Raw genomic sequence first — 18,684 nt, 5'->3', positions numbered from 1 at the left:
GAGCTAAGGGCGATGAAACGCCATAGGAGACGCCTAGAGAGCAAGTGGAGATCCTCCCGCTCCGAATCCGATCGAACACAGGTAAGAGCCTACTTAAGGACCTACCTTGTGGCAATAAGGGTGGCCAAGCGTCAGTATTGTGCCACCCTTATAGCGTCCGCAGAGAACCGCCCTGCCGCCCTGTTTCGGGTGACCCGCTCCATGCTGTCGCAGGGACAGCGGGATCCCCCGTTGCAGGGCAGGGCAGAGGAGTTTGGGGAATACCTGCAGGATAAAATTGATCGGATCCGGAGGGAGTGGACCCACCTCAGTGTTCCAGAGGGGGCGTCCGAGGCTAGTCTTGAGATTCCACGCTGGGAGGAGTTTGACCCTGTTGTCACCGAAGATTTGGACAGGTTGCGTGGGCGACTGCGAGCCACCACATGTTTATTGGACCCGTGTCCCTCCTGGTTGGTACTGGCTTCCTGGGAGGGTACACGAGGCTGGCTACTGGGGCTGGTGAACGCTTCGCTGGGTGAGGGCCTTTTACCAACCGCCTTGAAAGAGGCGGTGGTGAGACCCCTGCTCAAGAAGCCTTCCCTGGACCCAGAGGAGCTAGCAAATTATCGTCCTGTCTCCAACCTTTTCTAGCGAAGGTTGTTGAGAGTGTGGTGGCTCAACAGTTCCCGCATCACCTGGAGGAAGATGATTATCTAGACCCGCGCCAGTCCGGCTTCCGGCCCGGTCACAGTACTGAGACGGCCTTGGTCGCGTTGGTGGATGTTCTCTGGAGGGCAAAGGATGGGGGTTGTTCCTCCATCCTTGTCCTATTAGATCTCTCGGCGGCTTTCGATACCATCGACCATGGTATCCTATTGCGCCGTCTGGAGGGGTTGGGGATCGGAGGCACCGTATTGCGGTGGTTCTGCTCCTACCTCTCTGGCCGGACGCAATGTGTGTTGGCAGGGGAGCAGAGGTCGACCCTGAGGCCCCTTACTTGTGGGGTCCCTCAGGGGTCGATCCTCTCACCTCTCCTGTTCAACACATATATGAAACCGCTGGGCGAGATCATCCGTGGTTTTGGGGTGGGATACCACCTGTACGCTGATGATACCCAGCTGTACATTTCCACCCCAAACCACCCCAACGAGGCCGTCGAAGGGATGTCCCGTTGTCTGGAAGCCGTGCGGGTCTGGATGGGTGACAACAGGCTCAGGCTCAACCCCTCCAAGACAGAGTGGCTGTGGCTCCCGGCTCCCCGATACAACCAGCACATTCCATCGCTGGCCATCGGGGATGAACAATTAGCCCCGGTGGAACGGGCACGCAATTTGGGCGTCCTCCTTGATGCCCGGCTGACTATAGAAGATCATGTGGCAGCCATGGCGAGGGGGACGTTCCACCAGGTTCGCCTGGTGCGCCAATTGCGTCGCCTTTTGGACCGGGGGGCCCTGCGCACAGTCACTCACGCGCTGGTGACGTCTCATCTGGACTACTGTAATGCTCTCTACATGGGGCTCCCCTTGAGGTGCACCCGGAGACTGCAGTTCGTCCAGAATGCAGCCGCGCGGGTAATCATGGGGAGATCGAGGTTCTCCCATATAACACCTCTCCTGCGCGAGCTGCACTGGCTTCCTGTGGCCTACCGGGTGCGCTTCAAGGTGTTAGTCACCATCTTTAAAGCGCTCCATGGCATAGGGCCTAGTTATCTGCGGGATCGTGTCCTGCCCCATACATCCCTGCGGCCCATTCGCTCACACAGAGAGGGCCTTCTCCGGGTGCCGTCCTCTAGAGACTGTCAGAGGGCGGTGCCCAGGAGTAGGTCCTTCTCTGTAGCGGGTCCCACCCTTTGGAACGACCTCCCCCCAGACATCAGGACAACAACCGATCTCCGCTCCTTCCACAGTAAACTGAAGACCCACCTGTTTCGGCTAGCCGGCCTGGCATAATCTCGACAACTGTTCCACCCCTTGGTTAATTTTAATTGTCAATGTTAGCTTTTAAACTTTTATTCTTATTGGGGTTTTAACTTCTCTGATTATTGTATTTATTTTTACCTCCTTCTTTGTAGTCCTTAGACCGTTGCTTGTGTACATCGCCCCGAGTCCCTGTGGGGAGAGGGGGCGACTAATAAGTCTGATAAAATAAATAAATAATAAATAAATGTGTAACTGAAAAGAAAGATTTACTGCCTCAAGCACAAAGGTATTTTTAAAAATGGTTTAGAGGTAAACAGCAAGAGCCTTAGGGTTAAAATAATTCTTAGCAAACTGTCCATATCATTTCTACGAATTAAAGGATATGAGAAAGAGCTGCTGTGCGAAGTTTCTTGCATCTTGCAGGAACTGAAATGATCTGATCCACTTTCTGTCTTGTATTTTCCTTAATGAATACAATTAAAGATATGTTGTTACAGAACTGATGCAGAGTGATCTCCATAAGATTATCGTTTCTCCTCAGCCACTCAGCTCAGATCACGTCAAAGTTTTTCTTTACCAGATTTTAAGAGGTAATTTACTTTAATTTTTTTAATGTGAAGCAAATATATTGGAACCCCACTGCAATATGTAAAATGTATTTCCCCACTGCTGTCCATGTAATATAAACATTCTTGTAGAAGCCAATTTGTGGGACTTCCAATGAAATAGGTTTTTTTTTGGCATCGTTATAGAAGGAGAATCATATGGTCTTTAAGCAAATCCAACTTCCTCATTGACTTTGCTTGTCAGAAGTCAACTGGGAAGGTTGAAAATGATGATCACATGACCCCAGGATGCTGCAGCTATTGTAAATATGGGCCAGTTACTAAGTGCCTGGATTTTGATCACACGAGGGAGGGGATGCTGTAAAACTCATAAATGCAAGAACCAGTCGTGAGTCATTTTTTTCAGTGCCATTGTAACTTTGAACGGTCGCTAAAGGAATTATTGTAAGTTGAGGACCACCTGCATTGAAACAGCAGGAAGAGGGGAGCCGTATAAATTAAAATAAGTAAAGCTTTCCCTGCAAGTAAGCACTTTTTAACAAACATTTACACCTGCAAAGTAATTTGTTTAGTCATACTGTATTGCTTTTCTAACGTTAATTCAGTCCCTATGAATAATGTGAATTCAATTTCAAATTGGGAAAAAAATGTATACATAACAGAATAAAAGAGTTGGAAAAGACCTTGGAGGTCTTCTAGTCCAACTCCTGCTGAAGCAGAAGATCCTATACCATTTTAGACAAATGGCTGTCCAGTCACTTTTTAAAAGCATCCATGATGGAGGCAAGCCATTCCGCTGGTTAATTGTCCTCACTGTTAGGAAGTTTCTCCTTAATTCCAGGTTGCTTCTCTCCTTGATTAGTTTCCAACCATTGTTTCTTGTCCTGAAGGCAAGCCATTCCACTGGGGTTTATTGTTCTCACTTTCAGGAAATTTCTCCTTAGTTCTAGGTTGCTTCTCTCTTGATTAGCAATAATATATATGCTTCTTTAGCATGGAAAGGTTTTTTTTAATCCAAATATTATTTTCTTACAAAGTTGAACATTAACCGGAGTCTCCCTCATCTTAATCTTAACATATTCCTTCTTGAACAGTGTGATATGATGAAATAGCTAAAGTATTGGACCTTAAGTCCACCTTCATCTGCTGAAGTTCATTAAGTGACCTATAACCATGCCTCTTCCCAGTGTTGCTCTGTATGGATCCCATTTGCGAAGTTTTTACAATGAAGCTTATCAGCAGATAAAGCAAAACAAGATTATTTTTTCTTTGTTCATTGGCCAGCTTCTTTCAAAGCCTGATGCTGATTTGGGCTGAGTGGGAGGGACTGGCCAAAGGTCACCCTTGTGCCTAAAGAAGGACTAAAACCTTAAGTCTCCCCACTCCTACTACAATATCTTAGCTTAGTGTCTTAATCATGGCAATATTAAGACATGTGGACTTCTTCTCCCAGAATTCCCCAGCCAGCATGGTGTCTGGAGAATTCTGGGAATTGAAGTCTACATGTCTTGATGTTGCCAAGATTGAGAGATAAAGCCTTAACTACTAAATAATGCTGGCTGCCTTCTGGGTCTGATTGATTATGTGCCATCAAGTCAGTGTTGACTCTTTGCAACCCAAGAGGTAAAATTTCTCTAGGACCCTAGAGAGGGTATAAAAGACCCAATACTTTAGCTTCCAATATGTCAGTTTTTGCAATCACAGACTTGATGCCACAGCTTGTTCTGATTTTGAACTTTTGTTATGCTTTGCTTTTTTTCTAGGCCTGAAATACTTACATTCAGCTGGTATTTTGCATCGAGACATTAAACCAGGGAATCTTCTTGTGAACAGCAACTGTGTTCTTAAGGTATTCTTGTACTATCTGTATAAAATAGATAGCCTTTCGGAGTCTGTGCTGAAACTCATTTGGGTGAAGACTTGCTTTTGCAATCTGTATAACCCTGATATATTTACTGCGTTTCCCCCAAAATAAGACAGGATCTTACTTTCTTTTGACCCCCGAAATAAGCACTTGGCCTTATTTTTGGGGAGGTCTTATTATTTTTGAGGTGCAGGAGGCAGCGAGTGTGGTCACCTCATGGCTGCTGCTGTGTTGCAATATTTTCAGGGAGGGCTTATTTTTGGGGGAGTGCTTATTTTAGCACATGCCTTATTATCCAGGGAGGTCTTATTTTCGGGGAAACAGGGTAGTAAAAAACTGTTTACTTTGCATTTCTCTTAAATAGCCATAAATATTTTTGTATAGTTTTATTAGTTTTTAAAAAGATTAACAACATATACAAACTAATATAGAGTGAGGGGGGGAAGAAATCAGAGGGAAAGCTAGATGGAAAAGAAGTAAAAGAAAAATAGAACAGAAAGAAAAAAGATGCAAGCAAGTAGTTTCTGATTTTCTTCACAGCAGCTGTAAATATAATTATAAATTGACCTCTTATTCTATGGTTATAACCTAGCTCTCTTCTTTCTATAATCTATTCTAATCATTAAAACCATAAATCATGAAACAACCATAAATATTAATGAGTTTGTACTGGTGAAGAGCTGTCCCTGTTTTAAAAATAGGATTTCATTGAATGCATTATTGGCAGTCTGATTACAACACTGAGAAGTGTTATTAACCACTCACTTGCCATATTTGTCAGCTATGATTGGCATAAATAATTTTACTTGGGCTGAGTAAATAGCAGAGGGAGAATTATATTTCTCCTCATCTCCTCCCTATAATAAATGTAAACAAAACACACTGTGCTTAAATGCCAGAGATGTTCCCTCGTTGTAAATAAATACTCTCCAACTGAAGCCAATGAGTTTTCTTTCCTGTTAACTGAGTAGCTTAGAATTGTGGTGTTGGCAGAGTTTGGTCTCTTTGCTACTTTAGGGAAAAAAATGAGTGTTTACTCCAGCTTAAAGCATGATACGATTATTTTAATCCCTTCGTATTGCTACTTCTGAGAACATTGACTACTATACAGTAGTTTGCTGCTACATGTGGCTAAGGACTCACTGTTAGAAACAGCAAACTGGATTGTACTTTAGGAGCACTTATGATTGAATCCCATTAGATAGAAAATAAATCCGCATCTTAAAAACAATGAGAACTAGATTAGAATTCATTTTCATGATGCACAGAACTAATTTTCTCTCTGGAGAGATTTACAGCTCTTTTGTATAGAGGAACATAATCTCACCTAAGCCTCACCTGCTCTTCTAAGTGGGTACAGCCCAGATACAGGTAGACTTTATCTGCTTGCGATAACTAAGCCTTGAAAGATCAGCACTGAGGAAATCCTAGGTAGAGCATTTCCTGATGTTAACTCATCTTCCCGCCATCCACCCTAAACATAGCCATGTACAAAAAGTAGTGGTGAGATCAAGTGAGTGATACACTTGCCGTGCTAGCATGCATCGACATTCATAAATGATCTGGACTTGTGTGTGAGTGTGCCTTCCACTGCATTGTTTCTATTCCCATAACAGTGAGAGGATTATAATTACAGTTGTTACAAGCTACATGAAACGTCTGTATTTGCACATGCCTGGTTCACATATGTAGGATAGGATAGGATAACAGAGTTGGAAGGGACCTTGGAGGTCTTCTAGTCCAACCCCCTGCCTAGACAGGAAACCCTGTACCGTTTGAGACAAACGGATATCCAACATCTTCTTAAAAACTTCCAGTGTTGGGGCATTCACAACTTCTGGAGGCAAGTGGTTCTACTGATTAATTGTTCTAACTGTCAGGAAATTTCTCCTCAGTTCTCAGTTGCTTCTCTGCTTGGTTAGTTTCCACCCATTGCTTCTTGTCCTGCCCCCAGGTGCTTTGGAAAATAGCTTGACTCCCTCTTCTTTTTTGGCAGCCCCTGAGATATCGGAACACTGCTACCATATCACCCCATATCCTACTTTTCATTGAACTAGACATACCCAGTTCCTGCAACCGTTCTTCATATATTTTAGCCTCCAGTCCCCTAATGTGTCCATACCCTGCTTCTTACAAGCTATTATTAAGATGAAGAATCAGTTTGGTGTAGTGGTTAAGGCATCAGGCTACAAACTGGGAGACTGGGAATTCCAGTCTTAGTACAAAGCCAACTGGGTGACCATGGGCCACTCTCTCTCAGCCCCAGGAGGCAGGCAATGGAAAACCACTTCTGAAATCTCGCCAAGAAAATTTCAGGGACTTCTTCAGGCTGTCTCTGGTGTCAGAGTCAACACTAATTTGTGGGTACCCAAAAAAGAGAGAAAAATGACTAGGATGATATATCAGAATTCTCCTCCCCACCTTCACTGTTTATAACATTATCAAATCTTTACTTTTTCAGATCTGTGATTTTGGCCTAGCCAGGGTGGAAGAATTAGATGAATCTCGTCATATGACTCAGGAAGTTGTTACTCAGTATTATCGGGCTCCGGAAATCCTGATGGGAAGCCGTCACTACAGCCACGCTATCGACATCTGGTCTATAGGCTGTATATTTGCCGAACTGTTGGGGCGAAGAATATTGTTTCAAGCTCAAAGCCCCATTCAGCAGGTATAAAGGTGCTTTGCTTTTAATGCAATAGAACTGGCCACGTACTCCCTCCTAAAGGGTTGGATTGCAGCTGCCAACATGCCCAGTCCTCATTCAGCATATGAATGAGGACTGGGGGGACATTAGAATAAGAAAAAGTACTTCCATATTTGATTATTTTAAGGGTGGCTGCTTGCTGTTTGATATGTGTATGGGTGCGCACATGTGCGCACACAATCTTTACCTTTTATACTAAGAAATTGTGGTTAACCATTAACGACCTGATGATTTAAATGAATATGTTTCATTACTATTTTAGCCATATGACCATAAGATGCTTCCCTTACTTTTTTTTCCATTAGATTTTCTGGGGGACCCCACTTCTTGTCCAGGAATAACAAAGTTGCATTTGCTTATCTGATTAATTCCCGTGCAACCCTGTGAGGTAGATTGTCATTGTTCTGGGGTGACAGATGGGGAATGGAGGTTGAGTTAAAAGCCCACTCAAGTCCGCCCATCTCGTCCAGGAATTGCGAGGACAAATGTGGGTGGTTTATCTTTAGCATGTTGAAAATGCTTCTTTTACAAATATGGATTAGCTAGAAAAGTGAGATGCTATTCTGAAATCTTTTGCAAAATATTTAAGTTGGGTGGATAAATAGCAAAGTTGCAACAGCTTTAGCTGCTGTTCTTTACATTAGCTTTTTTCACCCCAAGTATTTATTTATTATTACTCATTAAACAAATTTATATAGCCACTCAACTCACACATAGGCGACATACCTACAGTAATCAGTGATCTCTACATTGAGGGTGAAGTTGCAAACCATTTTTCATTGTTACAAAATAAATTGTAATCTAGTCTAACTGAGAATGAGACCGCTTTTGTCTTGTCTTGTAAGATTAAGAGTGGAAAATTGGTATAGCTGGGCATGGATGTAAAGGGTTTGTGACTACGTGTCAGTTGATTAAGTTGCTGTAAAGAAATCTTCCTTTTCAGATTTGTCAGATTCTCCAACTATTCTGACTGGGGATTCTGACAATCAGACAGCAGCATACCAGGGCTCTGTATAAACAGATTTCAGCTACAGGATTTGATTTTTATGTTTTGAGGAAGATTCCTGGGTTTAGTTGCATGCTATTCTCATGTGTGGTTCTCTTAACATGATTGTCGTTTCACAGTCTATGTTTCATCTTTACACGCACATCCAAAAAAGGCCATTGTGAGGCAGATGATTTCTGTTTTATGTATGAAATTTGAGGCCAAGGGATTTTGTAAAGGCTATTCCAATTAACAACATATAGCAACTGAATCAAAGCTCGATGCCTGACAACTGATCTTTTGTCTCCAGTTTTTTTGTTATATTTTGCTAGGAATGGCATGTCCATGTCAGCTTTATTTATCCTAATGATCTTAAATTGATCGACATATGTTCCGGTGTGGCCTGTCCACATTAAATTTCTTGGAAATACAGTTCATTGAAAGGACCAGGGATTTGAATTTACAATTGTCAGGATTCTCCAGGCATTTAGAATAAGTAAACAAGGTTGCCCGCCAATTAAGTACGGGTAGTCCTCGACTTACAACAGTTCATTTAGTGACCATTCAAAGTTACAAAGGCACTGAAAAAAGTGACTTCGGAGCATTTTTCACACTTAATGACCTTTGTAACAACCACATGTTCATGTGATCAAAATTCAGATGCTTGGCAACTGACTCATATTTATGACGGTTGCAGTGTCCTGGGCTCATGTGATCACCTTTTGCGACCTTTTGATAAGCAATGGGGAAGCCAGACTCACTTAACAACTATATTACTAACTTATCAACTGCAGTTGTTCACCTAACAACTGTGGCAAAGAAGGTGGTAAAATGGGGTAGAACTCGCTTAACAAATGTCTCCCTTAAGAACAAAATCTTTGGGCTCAGTTGTGGTCATAAGTCAAGGACTGCCTGTAGTTTTTAGAGGCTGAAATCCTGTCTTCTAAGCGAGAGGCAAGTGGTTATTAGAGAGAAGATGCATGTAGTCCTCACTTAGTGACCATCTGAAATCACAACAGTTCCCCCCCAAAAGGTACTTTTGACCTGGATTTGAAGTCCAGATGTCCACCCTCACCCCCATCTCATTTGGGGCATTTGGCAACAAGCCTACATTTATAGCTTTTGGCAGCATCCCAAGGTCACGTGACCACGATTGATGGTGGCTTTTTTTTTGCTAGAAACCAGTGTTTACTTTTGGGCTTGGGCAAAAAAACGATGGCTTCGCTTCATGACTGCAGCATTCATTTAATGGCCGCATTTGCTTTATTACTACCACAAAATAATGTCATAAAATCGGATCAGTCACATAATGACCTGCTTAACGACCGGCATGACTTTTGACCATCATTTGGGCCCGGTTACACTTGTAAGTCAAGGACGACCCGTATTATTCTATGCTGATGCCCAAACTACAGAGTTTTCTCAGCAGACGCATTTGTATACCTTTATTTATTTATTATTTATATGGGGGTTTATATAGCTGCCCACTCGGGATGCAATTTTAAGCAGCTAACAGAAGGTTGAAAACCTAAAAGGTAAATAGAAATGCATAAAAACACATCCCACACCAGAGACAGCTCACTTGTAAAGGTTGATGTGCTGTCCTGACTCAGAGCCTGGGGGGAAATGGACCTTCAGGGTCTCTTTGAGGAGATGCTGTTGCATAGGACGGTCACCATGACACCGAAGATGAATCTCCTAGGTTCCATTGGATGACACTGCTTGGGATCTGATGCATGCCAGTCATGGTTTTGCTGGATAAGGAGAGATGGGCCTACAAATATTTTGGAGCTGAGCCGTGAAGGGCTTTGAAGGTGACACTTAGCCTCTTAAATTGCACTTGGAAGTCAGTTGGTCACTACGGTTCGAAAGTGTATACTAGTCTTGCTTCTGCATTCTGGACTAGAATTGTCTTAAGGGCAACATCAAATGTGAAGTTCGTTGTGATCTTTTGAGTTTTTAATAATAATAAAAATTATTTGTTTGTCTACAGCTTTTACTGTTAGCTTTGTGGTTTCATTGCATTGTTGCTTCTGTATAAAAAGATGTATTACTTAGGTCAGAAGCTATTACAGGTAGTCTTCGATGTACAACTATTTGTTCAGTGACTGTTTGAAATTAAAACAGCACTGAAAAAAGTGACTTACGACCGTTTTTCATATTTATGACCATTGCCGCATCCCCCTGGTTACATGATCAAAATTCGCATGCTTGGCAATTGGCTCATATTTATGGCAGTTTGCAATATCCCAGGTGTCATGGGATCACCTGTTGAGACTTTCTGACAAGCAAACTCAGTGGGGAAGCCAGATTCATTGAACAACTCCAGTGTTTCACTTAACAACCGTGATAAGAAAGGTTGTAAAATGGGACAAAACTTACTTAACAACTGTCTTGCTTAGCAACAGAAATGTTGGGCTCAACTGTGGTTGTAAGTGGATGCCTACCTGTATATAAATGGTACACACGCATGGACACTTGCCCAGTTTCAAAGAATAGCTAAACGTAGTGAGGAAACAGACAGGGTAGTCATACTATGGTGTTGGCAGAGGTTATCTCCCTATAAAATAAAATTGGAGCGCTGGTTTCTTTTTCCCATTTCTACAGTTGGATTTGATCACAGATCTTTTGGGAACACCGTCACTGGAAGCAATGAGGACAGCTTGTGAAGGCGCCAAGGCTCACATACTCAGGGGTCCTCATAAACAGGTAGAGTGATTATGTTCCAATTTGGTCATGCAAAGCCTCTTAGTTATGTGATGACAACTTTTAATTTTCAATCTAAGACAGTGTTGGTGAACCTTTTTGGCACTGAGTGCTGAAATGGGAATGTGCGCATGCCCGCGCGGGAGCACCAGAAACCAGAAGAGCAGTTCCCAAGCGCACATGAGCATGCCAGGAAGCTAAACTTCCAGTTTCCGGCGTGCACATGTGCACCGGTCATCTGGTCTTTCTGTTTCTGGCACATATGCATGCATGAAGACCAGCTGGCCAGCGCACATGCATGCTCCAGAAACCAGAAGCTCAGCTTCCCGGCACGTGCACCAGGGAGTTGTTCTTCCAGTTTCTAGTGGTCTTGCATGCGCAAAGACCAGCTGACCGACACATGTGTGCATCAGAACTCGGAAGAGCCACTTCCAACACACATGCCACAGGTTCGCCATCACGGATCTAAGAGCAATACCAGATTGGGGATTTATACTGGGACAGTTGTAAAACAATGTATCTCAGCTATGCAGAACTGATAGTTAATATGTCATGCTCTCTGTTTTTTGTGGAAGTTAAAATTTTGTTGCAGAGAGTAGGAGTGAATGACTGGCCTGAGGAGAGTGGAGCTGCTATATGTAATACTACAAAGACAAGCTAAGGAAAAGAGATATTTTGCATTCCTGGGCATTAAGTACAGCCTATGAACCAATTACAATGAGACTTAAATGACCCACTTACCTTAGTTTGGAAAGCTGCTACCAGGGACTTAATGTTAGCCTTAACGTCATTTTTTTTCCATCTCTTGTATTTCAGCCAAAAGTGTGAAATCAAATATAATGGCTGGAGATAATAAAATAGATGTATAACATCTATTTTAGGATGTCGCCCATTTTGTTTGAGTAACCATTGTTCTGCTGGAACTTTTTCTCAACAGGAAGTTCTGATGTGTAATAATTGAAAATATTTGCAGTGCAAAAATACTCATTATATAAACGTCATTTCATAATGTGATGAAAACTGTATATACAAAACTTTAAAAATCACGAGGAACAGAGTGATATATTTTTAAGGTGTTGGAAGAGGGAACTTCCGCTGCAACTTTGCAATCTATTTATTTAGAGTTGTATGCGTGCAGCAGGTAATAGTGATGTGGAATTATACTCAAGGTTTTCTCAGTTACGCTTAACAAAAGGGAGTTCTTTGTACATGGAAATGCAGTGGAGGGGCAAGAAATGAGAGACAGAAAGAAAGTCTTTTTCCCCCAAAAAATTCCATGGTATTTCAGAGTTGTTCTAAGGTCTTGTTATAATCACCTTGTATAAGCTGATCAGATTTGCAATTCCTGGAAACATAGCCTTAAATCACTGCATGCGGAGTGTCTCCCAAGATCAGCTGATGGATTTTCCAATTTAAAAAGTACTACTAATAAAGATTGACTGTATTCTTAGTCACAATCAACAGTCTTGGCCTAACACAACTTCATATGACATAGAACTGGTATAGAACAACGGTAGTATTTGTGAAACCCGGTGGGATCCTACTATCATCCTTCCAGAATACTCATTCTCATGGTGTCCTTATTTATATGGAAAGCACCCTGTGAAACCTTTTATAAATCTTTGCTCTGTTCTGTAATGCTAACTAGCATCTAACCTTTTCTGTTAATATTGTTACACAAATAGATAAGGCAAAAGCTTGATTGTTTAGTTTTATTTCAAACTGGATATGTGTTGGTTCTTGGTTAGGTATAAGATATTCCTCCCACATATCGATAAAGTTAATCATCTGCCAATAATAGGAGAAAAATTATGTAATCATTTCTTCGTTGCTTCTAGTGGTTTTTCCCAACTTGTGCACGTATTAAATCTATAATGCTTTCCTCTTTTAGAATTTGCGCAGGGTTTTTTAGAAGCACCACACTAAAAAAATAATAGTGTAGGAAGTGATGGAGAACAAGCAGATTCTAAACTCAATATATTTTAATATACTTTCTTTTAAAAAAACAAGACAGCTTTTACATTTGCATGAAGAGGTTAGATCTATTTTTAGTTATGAACATTCATTTTGAATTTTAGAGGTCATTTTTTCTCTCTCTTCATTCTAATGTAAAGTTCATTCAGCCCTTTAAGGCTTAACCTCTCTATGCACTTACTTAGGAACAACTAAGAGTGGGTGTCATAGGGTCAAACAGCTAGAAGAGGAGAGAGGGCCCCTGTCCATAATGCTTCCCCATCCACTATCTTCCTCTCAGGTCCATGTTAGGAATTCTAGGAATGTGTTTTTTTATTTTTATTTATGAAATTTATTTGCTGACCATTTTATGGTTCAGGTGACTGACTGGTTTACATCAAGATAAAACAACATATAACAGTTATAAACATAAAATGAATTAAAATTACAAAAAATAGAACAATTACGTTTTATTTTAAAATCTGCTCCCCTGGAAGAGCTTGCTGGACTTAACCTAACCTGTTTTGCTGGAAAAGCTTGCTAGACTAACTTGCCCTCTTCATTCATTTCCATAACAGTTTTTTTTTTAATCATTTTTTTAAAAACCCTGAACAGAATGTATTCAGTAGTTTTAGCCATGATTCAGAAAAGACAGTGTTGCATTTTGGCATCTCAATTATTCCGATGACGCTCAGTGCCTTTTCTCTTTCTCTTCACAGCCATCCCTTCCTGTCCTGTATACATTATCCAGCCAAGCTACACATGAAGCCGTTCATCTCCTTTGTAGGATGTTGGTCTTCGATCCAGTAAGTTATATACTTAAAATAGAAAAGGGAGTGGGGTGGTGATAAATATAGCTATTTATACACATCTTTGGATATTTTTTCCTGTTCTTTGCCATGTGCTTCTCAAGTCTTTCATGCATACTTTATGGACTATTATATATAATAGTCCATAAAGTATGCATGAAAGACTTGAGAAGCACATGGCAAAGAACAGGAAAAAATATCCAAAGATGTGTCAGAGGAAGATAGAAAAATAGCAGAATGACACAATGAATTCTTGATTCTGTCCTCAATACTGAGGGTATAGGACAAATACTAGTGGCGTCTTTGGTGCTGTTTGAGCTTTTCCCATGTCATTCTTGTCATGTTTAAATCCACATTGAAATCAATTTCAGTACTGTATTGTCTCTTCTTTAACGCCATTTACACATTATCTATGATGACAGACGTTCTTAAAATCAACTTCTGAGTTCATTGTTCATAAATACCCTTCAAAACATCCAGTGTTAGTATTGCTCCATTCTACATTCTCATGAAGTATTCTTCCCCTTCAATTGTGATCTTTCATTTTTTCTAGTTCGCTCTAGTGTCCAACCTTCAAAGTCCTATCTTATCATTATTTTTCCTAAGGAATCCAAACAACAGCAATTTTGCACAGGAAAGATTCTTATAGTTATATATTAATTATATTTCTTATAATTAATTTAGAGTCTTATTTCAAATCCATCCGGACCCTTAGCCCATTTTTAACTTTCCAAAATCAACACTGTAAACAGCCTTTTGCTGTCTATTCCAAAAGGTTTTAAAAAATTCTGAGTTATTGAACTTATACTCGAAACTTCCTTTACTAAGAAGGAGACTCACCGAGTGAAAGAGATAAAAGCATGACATTCTAAAGGTTCTTGGTATTTGAAAAGCAGTTTAAAAAAAAAAAGCAATTCCAAATGAAGAAATGAAGCTTGGTCAAGCTTTGTATCCTGATAGGCTACCTTACAAATGGGGCTTAGATGGAATCTCTTGACTCCAACTGCAAGACTCATAAACTGACTGAAAAAACGTTGGTTTCTGCAGCCTACTCATAGAGATCAGCTATCCAGAGTACATGTGGGCAAACTCATGATCTCTCCTTTCCCTGAAGAGATTTTGCCAGCCACAATCTATCCAACCACCAGTCTCTGCCATAAATATCATCCCCACCTCTTCAGCGAATCTAGCTCATCCTGACCTCACTAGAAGTCTCCCTGAAGCAATATTTAAGATCTAGCTCTACTGAATGAAAACTGGAAAGATAAAATTACAATTGTGTACTAGCGTAGACACTAGAAGATGACATATAAATCCAAATTCTTCCCTGTGGAACAAGGAAGAGGTTATAGGTAAGAATATATAGTTGGGCTCATAATATTTTGCCTCCTATTACTTTGGCAATAAAGGAGACTACTGTAAAGAAAGGTAGTCCCCTTTTTGTGTCTGTCATACATGAACTATTAATTTAGTAGCAAAAGGAAGATTTTAATTCAGTTCTTTTACATTATTGGAGTTGCATTTGCAATTTCCTCTTACTATCTTGTTCATGAGCTCCCAAATTTTATCTCTGCACTTCTCCAGTGAGTGCACTTTTTAAGATATTCACAAAGATCGAGCATATCTGACTCTCTTTAAGACAGGCGGTCCATGTTTTCCAATCAACGGGCCTCAAAGGGGAAGAAGGATTTTTTTTTCTGAAGACGTTTGAAGAGTCCATCTCATAAATCCCATGTCACTTTATTTGTTCACCTGTGTGGCCACCTGCCAAGTTGCAGCAAGTTCACTTTCCCTCCTGTTATTCTTACGGGAATGGCATGCCTTCCTTATTGGTGTTGAAACCTTTGCACCGGACTTCTCGTTTTCTCTTTCGGGGAAGCTTTCTCCAGCGTGCTGCCCTTCAGATGCCTTGGACTTCTGCTCTGCACAGCTACGCTGAAAAGCATCAACATTCACCTATATAATCCAACTTCCCTCATAAGAGAAATCCTTTAGCTTTTGCCATACTCGTGGAGGAGCAATTCACAGAAGAGGAATTATTGTTCTTCTTCTATGAAAACTCTTGTTTCATCTGCAGACCTAGAAAGGAAAAATATAATGTCTGTTCCCCTGTGAACAGCCCTGGAAGGAAGAGATGGGTGAGCTCTTTAAAGAGATTGGGAATCTTCTTTATCTCTCCTACCCCTCTTAGGCAGTCAGTTTATTTTTTCAGAATAAAGGCTGCTTTAAAGCTGTGAAGAACTGAACTGTGTCTTTGGGGCAGAAAAGGCCGATTATAAAGCCAAATTCTACTTTCTTATCTATTTTCTCAGTATTCGGCATAATGAATAATTCCATGCCTTTATTTGTGCAGCACACTATACTACATTTCTACATTCACATCAGCCTTAGGCTTTGCACAATAAAGTGTTACATACTGGTAGCCGTCTTGCACAAACATATAAAGGGGTAGAGCTTTAGTCTTTTGTAGCAATTTTTGCAGACCGCAAAGGCCAGATCCTAAAACATGATCTTTCCATGAGTCTCTTAAGCTGTGGCTGCTTACAGTTCAGCAACTTACCATGTTCTCGATGGCAGATGATCTGCCAGGCGATTATAATGTTCTCTTACAGCCAGTTCTCCCTGCATTCCACATGGTGTCCCAAGTGATAATCATGATAGAATTTCTCAAATAAAGCGTTAATGCGTCGTTGAAAATGTGGTACAAGAACGAGCAGGAAGTATCATAACTAAGAGATGGACCACTGGTGGTCCATGAGAAAATGTTGGTGGTTCACAGAAAAATTATTTGCATTTTTATATTGCATTAAATACTATTTATCGTTTTAAAAAAATTCATATTAGTGGTCCGCGGGATTTAAAATTATGCATTTAGTGGTCCCTGAGGTCCAAAAGGTTGGTGATCCTGATATACAGATAGGACCAGAACCTGGGCCTGAACATAGAGGGACAGACCATGACACTGGTACCAGACACCGGGGCATCTTCCCCCCAAAGGCCCCCACCCTCTGTCTCCCATCAAAACATCCCGTCTGTCACCTCCTGAATGTACTGACTTGCCATAAGCCCTCCAGTGCCTTCCTTTCCTCCCACCAATTCCAGCCTCCTGACTCCCCTGGCTAGGGACCCCCTCTGTCCACTCATATAACTCAGCCACCCTGCCACCAGTCCAGGGGATAGAGCTGAGCCCCTGCTTTGTTTTAGCTCCTACTCTTAGCACCCTCACGAACCATCAAGGCGACTCCCCTCCAACTGCTACTAAGTTAAAGGTAAAGGTTTCCCCTCTCTAGTTATGACCGACTCTAGAGGGAGGTGTTCATCTCTGTTTCTTAGCCAAGGGAGGTCCAGAGACATTGTTGTTGCCATGTGGCCAGCATGACTATACATCGAGGTACACGGAGCGCTGTTATCTTCCCACCAAAGTTGAACCTATTTACCTACTTGCATTTGGATGCTTTTCAACTGCTAGGTTGGCAACGGCTGGGGCGAGTAACAGAAGCTCACCCCTCCCCACAGCCTTCGGGCTTTGAACCCAAGGCTGCCAGTTTTCCAGTTGATAAGTTCAGCCTCTTTAAACGCTGAGCCATCGCGCCCTCTAAGTTAGCAGTATTTAAATATAAAAAGGTTTTCTAGGCTTTTGTATGCCTGGAAAATGATTTCAGTAGAGCACTTTGGCCTTCCCATGAGCACAGCAGCTCTCTGCTAATCATTAATGTCAATTCAGGCAGTTACTCTTGAAACAGATCCATTTTTTTTTCATGGCTTGCATGGAAACCTGTGAAAAGACAGGCTCCTTTAATTAGTTGCTTGGGGGGCGAGGGGGGGAGAGGTGATTTGTGCTCCAGGGAATACTGTTTTCAACTTCATTTCTGAAATGGCAACAAAAGTATTGGCCTTTTAATAGTTGGTTCTATCTAAAACAGGTTCAGGGCAGACAAGGACAGATTCTTATTGAAATACATTAGTCTGTGGCAATATATTAAATTTTGTTCTGCTCTGAAATACAGCTGCTATTCTTTGATGGGTTTATCAGATTTAAATTGAGGGAGGGGGGGGAGGAACTAGGACTGTGAAAGTCAGTTCACATGCTTCCTAAAATGCATGTCTTCCTTTGAAGCTTTCTCTCCCCCTCTTGGAAAATCACTATAAAAATTCTAGCAGCCTCACCAAATCGCATTTCCATATCAATTGCATAGCACCTGCAGGTAGAAAAAGAGGCTGCTTGCTTTCTTCTCTCACTATTCAGTCCATTTTTGGTATGGCAACAGGAAAGTCCATTTCTACCACACCTGGTTTTCCCTCTGCATCTGCCAGGTACCTCAGCTGATCTGGGTCTGCCTGAACAGCAGTTGACCACAACTGGCAGCAAGGGGTGGTTTGGGGTGAAGCAAGCAAGAAGGACTGCAGCATGGGTAGCGAAGCAGAGCAAATTTTGACAGATAGCTAGGCCCAACTGTCTTTCTACAGCCTTGTTAAGGAGAGAGGTTGGTGGATGTCTTGCCAGCATTCTCACTGACTTTGGTGGAAGGGAAGGGAAGCAACACCCAGAATCATGTACCGGTAAGAGGGGCAGCAGATAAAGCATGTCAGTGCCTACTTAACGTGCCATGTACCCCATAAATAGGGTTAGTGCTTTTTGCCGATATGTAAATAAATAAATACACTCTTGCCATGTAAAAAGATAGTTCAGTTACAGCAACACTGACTTTTAAGTGAACACTGCCTCCTAATGGTTTCACTTATCAAATGTTAAAGTTAGAAAAAGTTTATCATGGAGTTTGTTATCTCTCTGCATGCATATGTATGTATGTATGTATGTATGTATGTATGTATGTATGTATGTATGTATGTATGTATATGTATATGACAAACTAAAATCTATATGCAACCGTAATTGTATTTTTCTGTATTCAGTCCAAAAGAATATCCGCTAAGGATGCCTTAGCTCATCCATATCTTGACGAAGGGCGATTACGATATCACACCTGTATGTGCAAATGTTGTTTTTCCACTTCTACTGGAAGAGTTTACACCAGTGATTTTGAACCCATCACAAATCCTAAATTCGATGATACTTTTGAAAAGAACCTCAGTTCTGTCCGGCAGGTTAAAGGTCAGTATTATAAACTAGGAGATCACTTCCTTTACATTATTTAGCAATCATGTACACTTAGGATAAATTAACATTTCTATCAT

The 18,684-nt window shown here is 41.4% G+C and overlaps 2 protein-coding genes across 3 annotated transcripts in view; one reads left to right on the top strand and one right to left on the bottom strand.

The window, feature by feature from the left end:
* LYRM9 (LYR motif containing 9) overlaps window positions 1-18,684 on the bottom strand; it is a 403,766-nt gene that overhangs the window by 170,043 nt on the left and 215,039 nt on the right. The window lies entirely within an intron of this gene.
* The window catches only part of NLK (nemo like kinase), a 129,000-nt gene that overhangs the window by 104,440 nt on the left and 5,876 nt on the right, over window positions 1-18,684 (top strand). For both annotated transcript variants that reach the window (XM_081944358.1, XM_081944357.1), the window contains exons 4-9: window positions 2,382-2,488; window positions 4,228-4,313; window positions 6,790-6,999; window positions 10,628-10,729; window positions 13,399-13,485; window positions 18,403-18,601. In XM_081944358.1, the coding sequence (XP_081800484.1) occupies window positions 2,382-2,488; window positions 4,228-4,313; window positions 6,790-6,999; window positions 10,628-10,729; window positions 13,399-13,485; window positions 18,403-18,601 (791 nt within the window). The remainder of the gene's footprint in view (window positions 1-2,381; window positions 2,489-4,227; window positions 4,314-6,789; window positions 7,000-10,627; window positions 10,730-13,398; window positions 13,486-18,402; window positions 18,602-18,684) is intronic.

This window comes from Natrix helvetica (assembly GCF_964273705.1).
Source record: "Natrix helvetica genome assembly, chromosome: 2".
In the NCBI taxonomy this organism is placed as follows: domain Eukaryota; kingdom Metazoa; phylum Chordata; class Lepidosauria; order Squamata; family Natricidae; genus Natrix; species Natrix helvetica.
This window is presented reverse-complemented; position numbering and strand designations above follow the sequence as displayed.